At 36.3% G+C, this 12,399-nt stretch overlaps 1 protein-coding gene across 6 annotated transcripts in view; it reads right to left on the bottom strand.

Annotated features, from left to right (window-relative positions):
• The window catches only part of BCAS3 (BCAS3 microtubule associated cell migration factor), a 633,828-nt gene that overhangs the window by 617,575 nt on the left and 3,854 nt on the right, over positions 1–12,399 (bottom strand). For all 6 annotated transcript variants that reach the window (XM_081270282.1, XM_081270287.1, XM_081270285.1 and 3 more), the window contains exons 3-4: positions 10,309–10,363; positions 3,449–3,524 (exon numbers count right to left, since the gene is read on the bottom strand). In XM_081270282.1, the coding sequence (XP_081126408.1) occupies positions 3,449–3,524; positions 10,309–10,363 (131 nt within the window). The remainder of the gene's footprint in view (positions 1–3,448; positions 3,525–10,308; positions 10,364–12,399) is intronic.

Here is a 12,399-nt window from a genome sequence, read left to right as displayed (position 1 = left end):
AAAAGTTACTAGAAACAAACACTGCAGTACTGCAACCACTGATTTGATAACCAAGAAGACTACTGGGTGACTAACAAGCTTGTAGCATGTATAAAGAGGATATACTGTCCAATATATGATTCATATTCCAGGAAGAACAGAGTAGGAAAGAGCACAAACCCACAAGATTTCATCAGGCAACTCAGAACAGTGTGCAATTTAAAACTTGTGAATTGTTTTATTCTTAAGTTTCCTATTTAACGTTTTCAGACCATAGCTAATTGAAGATAGATGAAACCATGGAATGTGAAATCATGAATAACAAGGGACTAGTGTATACTACTGACCAATAAGTAAATGAAAAGATACTTAAAGTCACTATTCATTAGGGAAACATAAATCAAAACTACAACTCACAACTCCAAGGACAGCTAATACATAAAGTAATAATAATAATAATGCCAAGTGTTGAAAAGTATGTAGAGGGGCTGGGAGTGTAACTCAGCTACTTTAGACACTAAGGCAGAAGGATTGCGAGTCTGAGATCAGCTTAGGCAACTTAGCAAGACCTTATCACTAAATAAAAAAGTCTGGGAATACAGCTCAATAATAGAGCACTTGCCTAGCAGAAGCAAGGCCCTAATTTCAATCCCCAGGACCACAATAAACAAACAAAGATAAAAAACAGATGTGGAGGGGCTGGGGTTGTGGCTCAGTGGCAAGAGCGCTTGCCTAGCATGCGTGAGGCACTGGGTTCAATCCTAGCACCACATAAAAATAAAAACAAAGAAAAGAAAGGTATTGTGTCTATCTACAACTAAAAAGAAAAAATTCAAAGAAAAAAAAGGATGTGGAGAAGCATCATCAGTAGGAATAGAACATCATACAGTCATTGTGGGAAATAGTAAAGCAGATCCCCAAAATTTAAAAATGGAATCACCATGTGATCCAGCAATTCTTCTGAGTATATACCTGAAAGAATTAGAGCACAAAGAGATATTTGCACACCAATGCTCACAGAAGCATTATTTACAACAGCCAAAACACAGAAGAAATACAAGTATCTACTGAAAAATAAATGGATCAAAAACTGTGGTATTATCTGGTCTTAGTAGCATACTCCTATAATTTAAGCTACTTGGGAGACTGGGACAGAAGTATTGCTGAGCCCAGGAGTTCAAAGTCAGTCTTGGCAACAGAACAAGGACCCCATCTCAAAAAAAATAAAATAAAATAAGTAGTATGTAAATACAATGCAATGAAATGTTAAACTCCATAAAAAGGAATTCTGACACCAGGCACAGTGGCACATGCCTGTAATCCCAGCAGCTCAGGAGGTTGAGGCAGGAGGATCACAAGTTCAAAGAGAGCCTCAGCAAAAGTGAGGTGCTGAGCAACTTAGTGAAACCTTCTCTCTAAATAAAATAATAATAGGGCTGGGGATGTAGCTCAGTGGTGGAGTACCCCTGAGTTCAATCCCCAGTAAACCACCCCCGCAAAAAAAGGAATTCTGACATATACTACAACATGAATGAACCTTGAAGATATTATGCTATATGAAATAAGCCAGTCACAAAAAAGGCAAATATTATTTGATTCTACACATATAAGGTACCTAGATTAGTCAAAATCATACCAAGTAGAATAGTGATTGACAGGGGATGGGGAATTAGGAGAATACAGAATTACTGTTTAATGAGTACTGTTTGTTTTATAAGATGAAAATGTTATGGAGACTGATGGTGGTGATGGCTATACAACAAACATTATGTTTTTCATTGTTGTTTTTTGAGACAGTCTGGCTGTGTTACCCATGCTGGCCTAGAACTAATAAATAACCCTTTCTCTTCTGTCTCCTGAGTAGCTGGGATTACAATTATGTGCCACTGCACTCAACTTTTATGAATGTTTTTAATACCACAGAACTATACACTTAAAAATGATTAAAGTGAGCCAGGCGTGGTGACGATCACCTGTAATCCCAGTGGCTCAGGAGGCTGAAACAGGAGAATCACAAATTCAAAGCCAGCCTCAGCAAGGCAAGGCGTTAAGCAAATCAGTGAGACCCTGTCTCTAAATAAAATATAAAACAGGGCAGGAGGTGTAGCTCAGTGGTTGAGTGCCCCTGAGTTCAATCCCCAGTACCAAAAAAAAAAAAAAAGATTAAGATGGTAAATCAGGGGCTAGAGTTGTGGCTCAGCGGTAGAACACTTGTCTGGCATGTGTGAATCACTGGGTTCAATTCTCAATACCATATATAAATAAAATAAAGGTCCATCAGCAACTAAAATACATACATATATATTTTTAAAAGATGGTAAACAATAGTATATATCCATTTTATCACAATTAAAAAAAAAAAAACTAGAGGGTGGGGTTGTAGCTCAGTGGTAGAGCACTTGCCCAGCATGTGTGAGGTACTGGATTCGATATTCAGCACCACATAAAAAAATACATAAACAAAATAAAGGTATTGTGTCCATCTGCAACTAAAAAAAAAACTAGAAACAAAAAGTCTTAAGGAAATAAAAACCCAAGATATGATATTAGTAAATTCCCAAACAGGAAATTAAAATAATTTATTATATTTTAAAATGCAAACTTAATGCAGACAACAGATTATACTGGTGATAAAAGAGCTGAGAGGCAACCTATTCAATGAGCAACAATAGAAAGCCATCACTACCCCTAGGCTAAGGGTGGAGTGCAAGGTGGCAGGTCACTTGGCAGAAACTGGAATGCAGGTAGGTTGCCCAGGGGAGACTAAAACCACAGAGGAAAAACCACAGAAATGGGTGAAGCACTGGCTTCAATCCTCAGCACCACATAAAAATAAAATAAAAGTGTGTCCACCTACAACTAAATAAATAAATAAATAAAACAAAACAACAACAACATATATATGTAACATATATTGTTGCACAAATATATACAAATATACACATATAGATAATTGAATATCAACAAAATAGCTGCAACTTTTTTGAAATTTTATAGTTATGGAAGACTGGAAAATACATAGAGGGGCAGGCAGCCCCCTTGTGAAAAAGAGTGGAAAAAGGCAATGAATGAAAACAAACATTGGACTAACAAATTCTGCTCAGACAAAAATAATTTTAAAGTCTAAAAAGTTCAACATTTTTGCAAATGATTAGTTTGCAGTTATAAATCCTACAAAATTGATCGAACTTGAATTACAACATCTTTCCTAAGAAAATCCTAATTCACTTGAATTTAAGTTTGAGGCTACACATTGTGTTAAACTTTAAGACTTGTACAATATATATTTGTTCTAAAGAAATTTCTGTAGTTTGGGTGTTACCTTTTAATTAAAAATGAATTCATTTTGAAAGCCAAAAAGTTACTATAAAAGAAAATAATTGGACTACAGTAAGAGTTCTGTTTCTGGGATCTGGTCAACCCCAAACAAACATTTAATTCACATATTCCAAAAAAGTTTAAATCATACCATTTAAATCTGCATTTTCAAATCTGACCCAGACTATTTTCTCCTTTTCTTCTGTTAAAGATGTTCCACTGTAAGCCTGTATAGTAAACAGAAATGTTTAAATAAAAATGTTTTACAGCTCTATTACTGATGTTCAGTAAAATCAATTCTATCCCTCTCCAACTGCACTAATCTTCTATCTTGGTAACTAACACATTTTAGAACATTATTACTTTGATGGATATTCATAAAGAAGTCTAATGACTTTGGTTAAAAAGATAATTTTTAACTAATTAAAAAATTGCAGACACCTAAAAATATAATCATCACAATCTGTAAGAAACAACTCACAGGCACAAAAAACTAAAATACCACCTGTATTGGTCAATGAATAAGGCTTAAAACTACCACCTTTATATAATTCATCCCTCAGTGCTTTTTCTTAGACAATTACACAATACCTACAGCTCTCAAGAGTATTATTTTTTTCACCTATTATCTGGCTTCTAGATCCAACCTATCAGCTAATTCTTACAAGCCTGCAAGGATCACAAAGATAAATATTAAGGGCTAACTAGTGTGGACAATACTTATCAGTATTTAAAAGGATTCATCTCTACATGAAGCATGTTTGTATTTTAAATTTTTTAAATCGCATAGAGCAGGGCTCTAGTGCATACGCCTGTAATCTAACTAATCAGAAGGCTGAGACAGGAGAATCACTTCAGCCCAGGAGTTCAGGCCAGCCTGGTCAACCCAGCAAACCCTGAGTCAAAAAATAAAACAAGAGGAGCTAGGGATGCAGCTCAAGTGGTAGCGTGCTGGCCTGGCATGCGCATGGCACTCGATCCTCAGCACCACATAAAAAATAAATAAATAAAGATATTGGGCCACCTAAAACAAAAAATAAGTAAATAAATATTTAAAAATAATAATTAAAAAAATAAAACAAGGTGCTGGGGTTGTCGCTCAGTGGTAGAGCGCTCGCCTAGCACGGGTGAAGCACTGGGTTCAATCCTCAGCACCACATAAAAATAAAATAAAGTGTGTCGGGGCTGGGGATGTGGCTCAAGTGGTAGCGCGCTCTCCTGGCATGCGTGCGGCCTGGGGTTCGATCCTCAGCACCACATACAAACAAAGATGTTGTGTCTGCCGAAAACTAAAAAAATAAATATTAAAAAGTCTCTCTCTCTCTCTCTCTCTCTCTCTCCCCCCACTCCTCTTAAAAAAAAAAAGTGTGTCCACCTACAACTATATAAATAAATAAAACAAAACAACAACATATATATGTAATATATACTGTTGCACAAATATATACAAATATATACATATAGATAATTGAATATCAACAAAATAGTTGCAACTTTTTGAAATTTTATAGTTATTTAGTGTGCAGAACAATTATTTAATATAAGCTGCACCAAAAGCATACAAAAATTACTATCCCATTCAAATTTACAGCACTTCTTCTTAGAAATTTAAGTATCCATAGTATACCAATTTAACACCAATTTATGTATCCACACTATACCACACAAGGCTAATGGTGATCAAAAATACCACTAAAAGACAGGGTTACCTTAATAGATTTACTATCCAAAATAATTACCTTACAAATTCATACAATTTCAATCGTCTTTTTAAAAAAGGAAAACATATGAAGGGACCAAGGTTTAGCTGAGTGGTAATGTGCTAAGCCCTGGGTTTAATCCCCAACACCAAGAAAATAAAAATAAAAACAAGTGGTATGTATAAACAGTTAATTTCTTGAAAGAAGAGAAAAATCTTCACTGGAACCAACTGACTGATTATCTTCAACCACCTTACCCTCATCTTCTTCCTAAGTCTTGTTATTTTTAGTCTTCAGGTTTTTTTGTTCGTTTGTTTTTTGTTTTGTTTTGTTCTGTTCTGTGTGTGTGATACTAGGGATTGGACCCAGGGACACTCTACCAATGAGTTAACATTTCCAGAATTTCTTAGTTTTTAATTTGGTACAGGGTCTCACTAAGTTGCCAGGGCTGGACTCAAACTTAGGATCCTCCTGCCTCATCTCCAAGTTGCTAGGATTACAGGCACATGCCACCATGCTCAGTTTCAAAACTTTGTTTCTTTTTTTAAATATTTATTTTTTAGTTTTTGGCGGACACAACATCTTTGTTTGTATGTGGTGCTGAGGATCGAACCCAGGCCGCATGCATGCCAGGCGAGCGCGCTACCGCTTGAGCCACATGCCTAGCCCTCAAAAGTTTTTTTTTTTAATATTTATTTTTTAGTTGTAGTTGGACACAATACCTTTATTTTATTCATATACTTTTATGTGGTGCTGAGGACCGAACCCAGTGTCTCGCAGGTGCGAGGCGAGAGCTCTACCACTGAGCTACAACCCCAGCCCTCAAAACTTTTTATAAAAACAAACTTATTTATGAATAATTTTAAATTATTAAACAAAGTACAGAGAGTTATTATAATCCCCACCTAGTTGAAGTTGATTATATAAACTAATCCAAAAAAATCTTATATTACCATACTTTGATATATTTTTATTAATATACCCGAGACCTTATTTGGATTTCACAAATTTTTTTAAAATTTTTTTTAGTTTTAATTGGACACAATACCTTTATTTTATTTATTTTTATGTGGTGCTGAGGATCGAACCCAGTACCTCACACATGCTAGGCGAGCATTCTACTGCTGAGCCACAACCCCAGCCCCTTCACAAAATTTTCCACTAAAATCCTTTCTCTCTTCCAGGATCCAATGTGGTATACTTCATTGCATTTAAAAGAACTTTGTTTTTTTTCCCCTAAGTCAGGGTTCTCTTTAATCTGGTAAATCACTAACATTCCAAACTTTCCTTCAGCTTAGCCAACTTATTGAAAGACATCTTATCTACAGTTTTATTCAACATTCTCCCAATTCCTCTGCAACATCTTCAAAATGCTCTCCTTTGAAATTATCAGATCAAAGGGCACAGTTCATGATTCTGACCAGCCATCAACCCTATCAGTTGAACACAACTAGAATTATTCAGTGGGTCATATGAACAAATGCCAATATCTAGTCTAATAACACATTTTCTCTCTTCACAGGGATATTTACAGAACCAGATAATAATTTCTAGACTTCATGAATGTGATGATTTAAGAATAGTGCAGGATTTGGAACATAACATTAAGAAAAAAAATTAGCTGACCACAAAGTACCAAGCAGGATTCTGGATTAAATGTGGAAGGAGTTAAAAAGCACTGTTTTCGGGCCTACCAAACAGTATACAAAATGTCTAATGTAAAAAAGGTTTCCCCTATTTTTGCTCTTCTAAGCAAAATATGGCCACTAGCTCCGTAGTTGCTAAAGCTCACTTTATAATTATCAACTGTAATGTTTTTGGCTCATTTGATTATATCAGCTACTGATTATAAGCCATAAATCTCTCTGGCCCTCCATCTCTAGTCTCCTCAGGCTCCCTCTAAGTCAGACTACTCAATATTTGTTTTGCTTTATTTTATGCTTCCTATATATGGCATCCTAGGCCTCAACATAAACTCATGATGAATACAAAGATTAACCCCATTTATACAATAGGACACCAATATTTAGAAATAGGAATCAGTAACTTGCCCATAGATAATAACTAGAGTTGACATATAAAAGCAATATATCTAATATCAATATCTGTAGGATTTTTTTTTAAGAGAGAAAGAGAGAGAGGGAGGGAGGGAGAATTTTTTAATATTTATTTTTTAATTTTTCAGTGGACACAACATCTTTATTTTATTTTTATGTTGTGCTGAGGATCGAACCCAGAGCCTCACACATGCTAGGCAAGTGCTCTACCACTGAGCTACAACCCCAGCACCTACTGTCTGAATTTTTACTTCCTTCCTACATTAAGTAGAATAATGACTCACATAGAGGGGACCAACAACATAAATTGTTCCTACCTGATCGAGATCTTCATAGCCAATTGCATAGATTAACAACCAGATACTTCCTTTCTAATGTATTATATTGATGGATACAAAATTAATCTTTTAATTTCCATTATTTTTACCTATCAGTTTTAGTAGCCCCCTATTTTCCACCTAATAGAAACTATTCAATTGGATATTCTTGTTCCACTAGCAAATTCTTCCCTCAAACTTATAACCAATGCTTTTCTCCTCCAGCCAATAAAAACTGCTCGCTACATGGTTCCTAATCACATAAAAGGTGTCTTTGAAAATAAATGGATAAAGAGACCCTGTGGGGGAGAGATGAATTATAAATGAAGAAAAAAAAAACTTTTCCTTGGAAATGTACTCTCACACCATGGATCAAGGTTTAAAGGAGGAGTAAGTTTGAATCCATCCCCAAATTGCTAGGTAAACCTGATACTATGTAGTACAAGACCCTCTACAGCTATAGAGGGTCTAACACATCCACCTAGCCAGTTTCTCTCAAAAAATACCAAATCATTCTCCTCGTTCCAATTAATGCTACTTTATAACTTCTTTCACTTTTTTCTTTACTCTGCATCCCCTTACCAATGAAATATTCAGTCTGTACATGTAAAGTTTACTGCCTCATTATTAATACTCTCTGGTTGTTTCAAGCAATTTGACTTATTAACCAAGTGCCTCGAGAAAGGAAATCATTTAGTGGAGCACACCTGTAATCCTAGCAGCTAGGGAGATTGAGGCAGGAAGATCACAAGTTCAAAGCCAGCCTCAGCAAAAGCGAGGCTCTAAGCAACTCAGTGAGACCCTGTTTCTAAATAAAATACAAAATAGGGCTGGGGATGTGGCTCAGTGGTTGAGTGCCTGAATTTAATCCCCAGTACCCGCACCTGGCAAAAAAAAAAAAAAAGAAAAAGATTTATAGTTTCATATATATGCCTACAGATCTTACTGTCAAGGTCTATTTTCATTAAAATTCACTGAACAGCTGTGCATTATGGCACATGCCTGTAATCCCAGCAGCTCAGGAGGCTGAGATAGGAGGATCACAAGTTCAAAGCCAGCATCAGCATCTTAGTGAGGCACTAAGCAACTCAGCAAGACTCTGTCTCAAAATAAAATAAAAAGGGCTGAGGATGTTGCTCAGTGGTAAAGCACCCCTGGGATCAATCCCCGGGGGGAAAAAATGTTTTTTGACTGAATATAATAAAGCAATACCAATTTTTTTTAAAATTATTTTCAGGGCTGGGGATGTTGCTCAAGCGGTAGCACGCTCGCCTGGCATGCGTGCGGCCCGGGTTCGATCCTCAGCACCACATACAAACAAAGATGTTGTGTCCGCCAAAAACTAAAAAATAAATATTAAAAAAAATTCTCTCTCTCTTTCTCTCTCTCTCTCTCTCTCTAAAAAAAATAAAATAAAATAAAAATTATTTTCATACACACACACACACACACACACACGTGTGTATTTTAGTTGTTGACAGACCTTTATTTTATTCATTTATTTATATGGGGTGCTGAGAATTGAACCCAATGCCTCACACATGTTAGGCAAGCACTCTACCACTGAGCCACAACACCAGCCTGCAACACCAATTTTGTTTAATAAAAGTAAAATCTAGAGTTCAGAGCTTCCCAGACTCTCTCACAAGTTCAGATCCTAGATGTGGAAATGCCCTTTTAGAGCAGTGCAACTGGGAAAGCAAGTCTGCAGTCGGAGAAGAGCATGGAAATTACAATCACTTTTAACAAATATGCCAAAAGATATTTGTTAAATTTGGGTAATAGTATACTAGATGATGACAGTAAGGCTGCTCTTATTATTTTCTCATTTACAAAAAAAAATGCACAATAAAGGGCTTAAAATCTTACAAATTAACATAATAAACCTGGCGCAGTGGTGCACACCTGTAATCCCAACAACTCAGGAAGCTGAGGCAGGAAGATCACAAGTTCTAGGCCAACCTGGGCAACCTGGCAAGACTCTGTCTCAAAAAATAAAAAGGACTGGGGATGTAGCTCAGTGTAAGAGCATCTCTGGGTTCAATCCCCAGTACCACCAATAAAAAAATAAATAAATAGTACAATAATATCCACGTACATGGCACAAAAATACTGTTTATCATAAAAAGATAAAGATTTGTGCTAAGGTGTAATATTTAGATTAAAGCTAGTTAATCAAGTCAGAAGGTATATTCTTTTCTCACTTTAGGCAGGTACTTTTTTAACTCAGGGCACTTAACCACTGAGCCACATACTCAACCCTTTTTTTTTTTTTTTTTTTAGAGAGAAGGTTTGGTGAATTGCTGAGGCTGGCTTTGAATTGTCGATTCTCCTGCCTCAACCTCCTGAGTCACTGGGATTACAGGTGTGTGCCCAGTAACATTTTTTTATTTAACTGCTATGGATTGAATCCTGAACCTCACACATGATAATCAAGTGCTCTAGCACTTAGCTACATCAACCAGCCCAAGACCTCTTAATTCAGACAAGGTAACAATTTTGGAAATAGAACTCAACTAGAGATTCTCAAGTTCTAACTCTCAACTAACATATCACTTTGATTCCTCTTAGGAGGGGAAGTCTTAAGGAATAACACTTACACCACCATCATGACAAAAACTAAGGTATCTACACTACTAAAAACAAGTGTATACTAGGCACAGTGGCACACACCAGTATTGAAAATTCAAGACCAGCCTCAGCAACTTAGTGAGGTCCTAAGCATTTTAGCAAGACCCCATCCCAAAAATAAAATAAATAAATAAATAAAACAATGGACTGGGGATAAAGCTCAGTGGTAAAGTGCTTCTGGGTTAAATCTCTGGTACAAAAAAAAATAGTCACAAAACAATATTTCAGAGCTTCCTAGTAAAAGATAAAATCACTATTTCTGCTATCACACAAAAGTAAAACTACTTTCTCTGCAAAGACACTTACCTGTGGCACAACATCCTGAAGAAAAGTTACAACACTTTCCATGTAGGACTGTTCTCTGGAAAAGAGCAAAATGGATAAGATTTGACATGATAGATTTAGACAGACCATGGAAAAGCTCTATATGTGAGCCCAAATGAAGTCACTCCCAATATTAAAACAAGGGGAAAAAATTATCACTTGATAATTCTGTTTATCCACTTGCTAGTTTCATGAATCTTTATATATGCTCTTGACTGTAAGTCTTAAATTTTAAAAAAAGAACTAATGGCACATGCCTGTAATCCCAGCAGCTCAGAAAGCTGAGGCAGGAGGATCACAAGTTCAAACCCAGCCTCAGCAACTTGGCAAGGCCCTAAGCAACTTAATGAGACCCTTTCTCCAAAAAAAAAAAAAAGGGGGGGGTTGGGGATGTGGGATATAGATCAGCAGTAAAATACCCCTGGATTAAATTTTCAGTGCCAAAAAAAAGATAAATATTTTTTTTTAAAGTTGATGAGGCTATAGCTCAGTGTTACAGCACTTGCCTAACAAGTGAAAGACCCCGGGGTTCAATCACCAGTACCAAAAAAATAAGAACAATAATAATAATAATGCTCTTCTAATTTGATAGCGATAACTTCTAATTCATGTTTGAAGGAATGATGACAGAATTCCTAGCTAAGACAGACCTTCCTCTTGAGTCAGAGCATAACAATGCCCTACTTAGAGCAAGAAAAACTGTTGCTGATGACTCAGTATTTAGTGACCTCCTCTTTAAATTTGTTATGAACCTAGTCCTTTACCTGTATGTAGCAAAATGAGTCTACATTTTGCTCTATGTGCAGACATTAGAACAAGTTATTAAAAAGTCTTTACAGAACTTTTGGCATACATGAAGCCTGGGAAAATATCAAAAAGCATAAAAGTGAGGGAAAATAACATTGTTCAGGACACTAAATGAGATTTTTTTTTTATGCTGTTGGGAATAGAGTCCAGAACAAAACACATGTTAGGCAAGTATCCTATCACTGAGCTACATCCCCACCTCCCACCCGAAGATATTTTAAATGGGAAGTATACAGGTATAAACATGTGCAAAAAATAATTTCTTCAAAATACTAAATTAATTTCAGGAAAGATATGAAAAAGTACACTCAGAATAATACAAAATATTCTAAAACCTAGGAAAAAAATATACCTTAGACTGTGATTGCTTCTTGTTGTTTGGTTGTGTTTTTTTTTTTCCCCAGAGTCAGGGATTGAACCCAGGGCCAAATGCACGCTAATCAAGAACCTAATCAATGAGTTACATTCCCAATCCTATATTTTTAAAACATGCCTTGGAGACTTACAAAAATTGATTAGGCCTAAAAACAGCAACAACACAACAACAAAAAAAAACGATTAGGCTGTGGACTACAGTAGCACCATGGCACAGCACATGTTTGATCCCCACCACCCAAAAAACAAAGATTTGGCCTACCTCTCCAACCTCACTTTTTTGCCATTCTGCTTACATACACTGCTTAACCTATATGCCACTGCAATTTCTAGAATACACTATACTATTCTTTGTTTTTTTTTTTCTTTTGTTTTATTTTTGTACTGAGGATTGAACCCCGAGGCACTTTTCCACTGAGCCATATCCCCAGCCCTTTTTTTATTTTGAAATGTGGTCTCACTTATTTACTGAGGGCCTCATTGAGTTGCTGGAGCTGGCCTTGAACTTGAGATCCTCCTGTCTCAGCCTCCTGAGTCTCTGGGATTACAAGCATGCCACACCATGCCCAGCACTACACTATTCCTTGAATCAAGACCTCTACATCATCTTTCTTTCTGCCTGATATCTTCCCACATACTTTTCTTTCATTCAACTCTCCATTTTAAATGCTGCTTCCTCAAAAAGATCTTCAGTGATAGCCCTACACATACTCCCTTGTTATTCTCTATCATGGCATACTGTGCGGGGATGACACCTATAATTTATGTACTTGCTTACTTATTTATTATTTTCCCCCACCAGAATGTAAGCTCCATTACAAGAAGGAAGGAATTCATCTCTCATATTTACTTTTTTTTTTTGGGGGGGGGGGTACCAGGGGTTGATTTCAG

The sequence above is a fragment of the Spermophilus citellus genome (genome assembly GCF_964194105.1).
Source record: "Spermophilus citellus genome assembly, chromosome: 17".
Lineage (NCBI taxonomy): Eukaryota > Metazoa > Chordata > Mammalia > Rodentia > Sciuridae > Spermophilus > Spermophilus citellus.
Note: the sequence above shows the minus strand (reverse complement) of the source record. Positions and strands in the feature narration are given on the sequence as shown.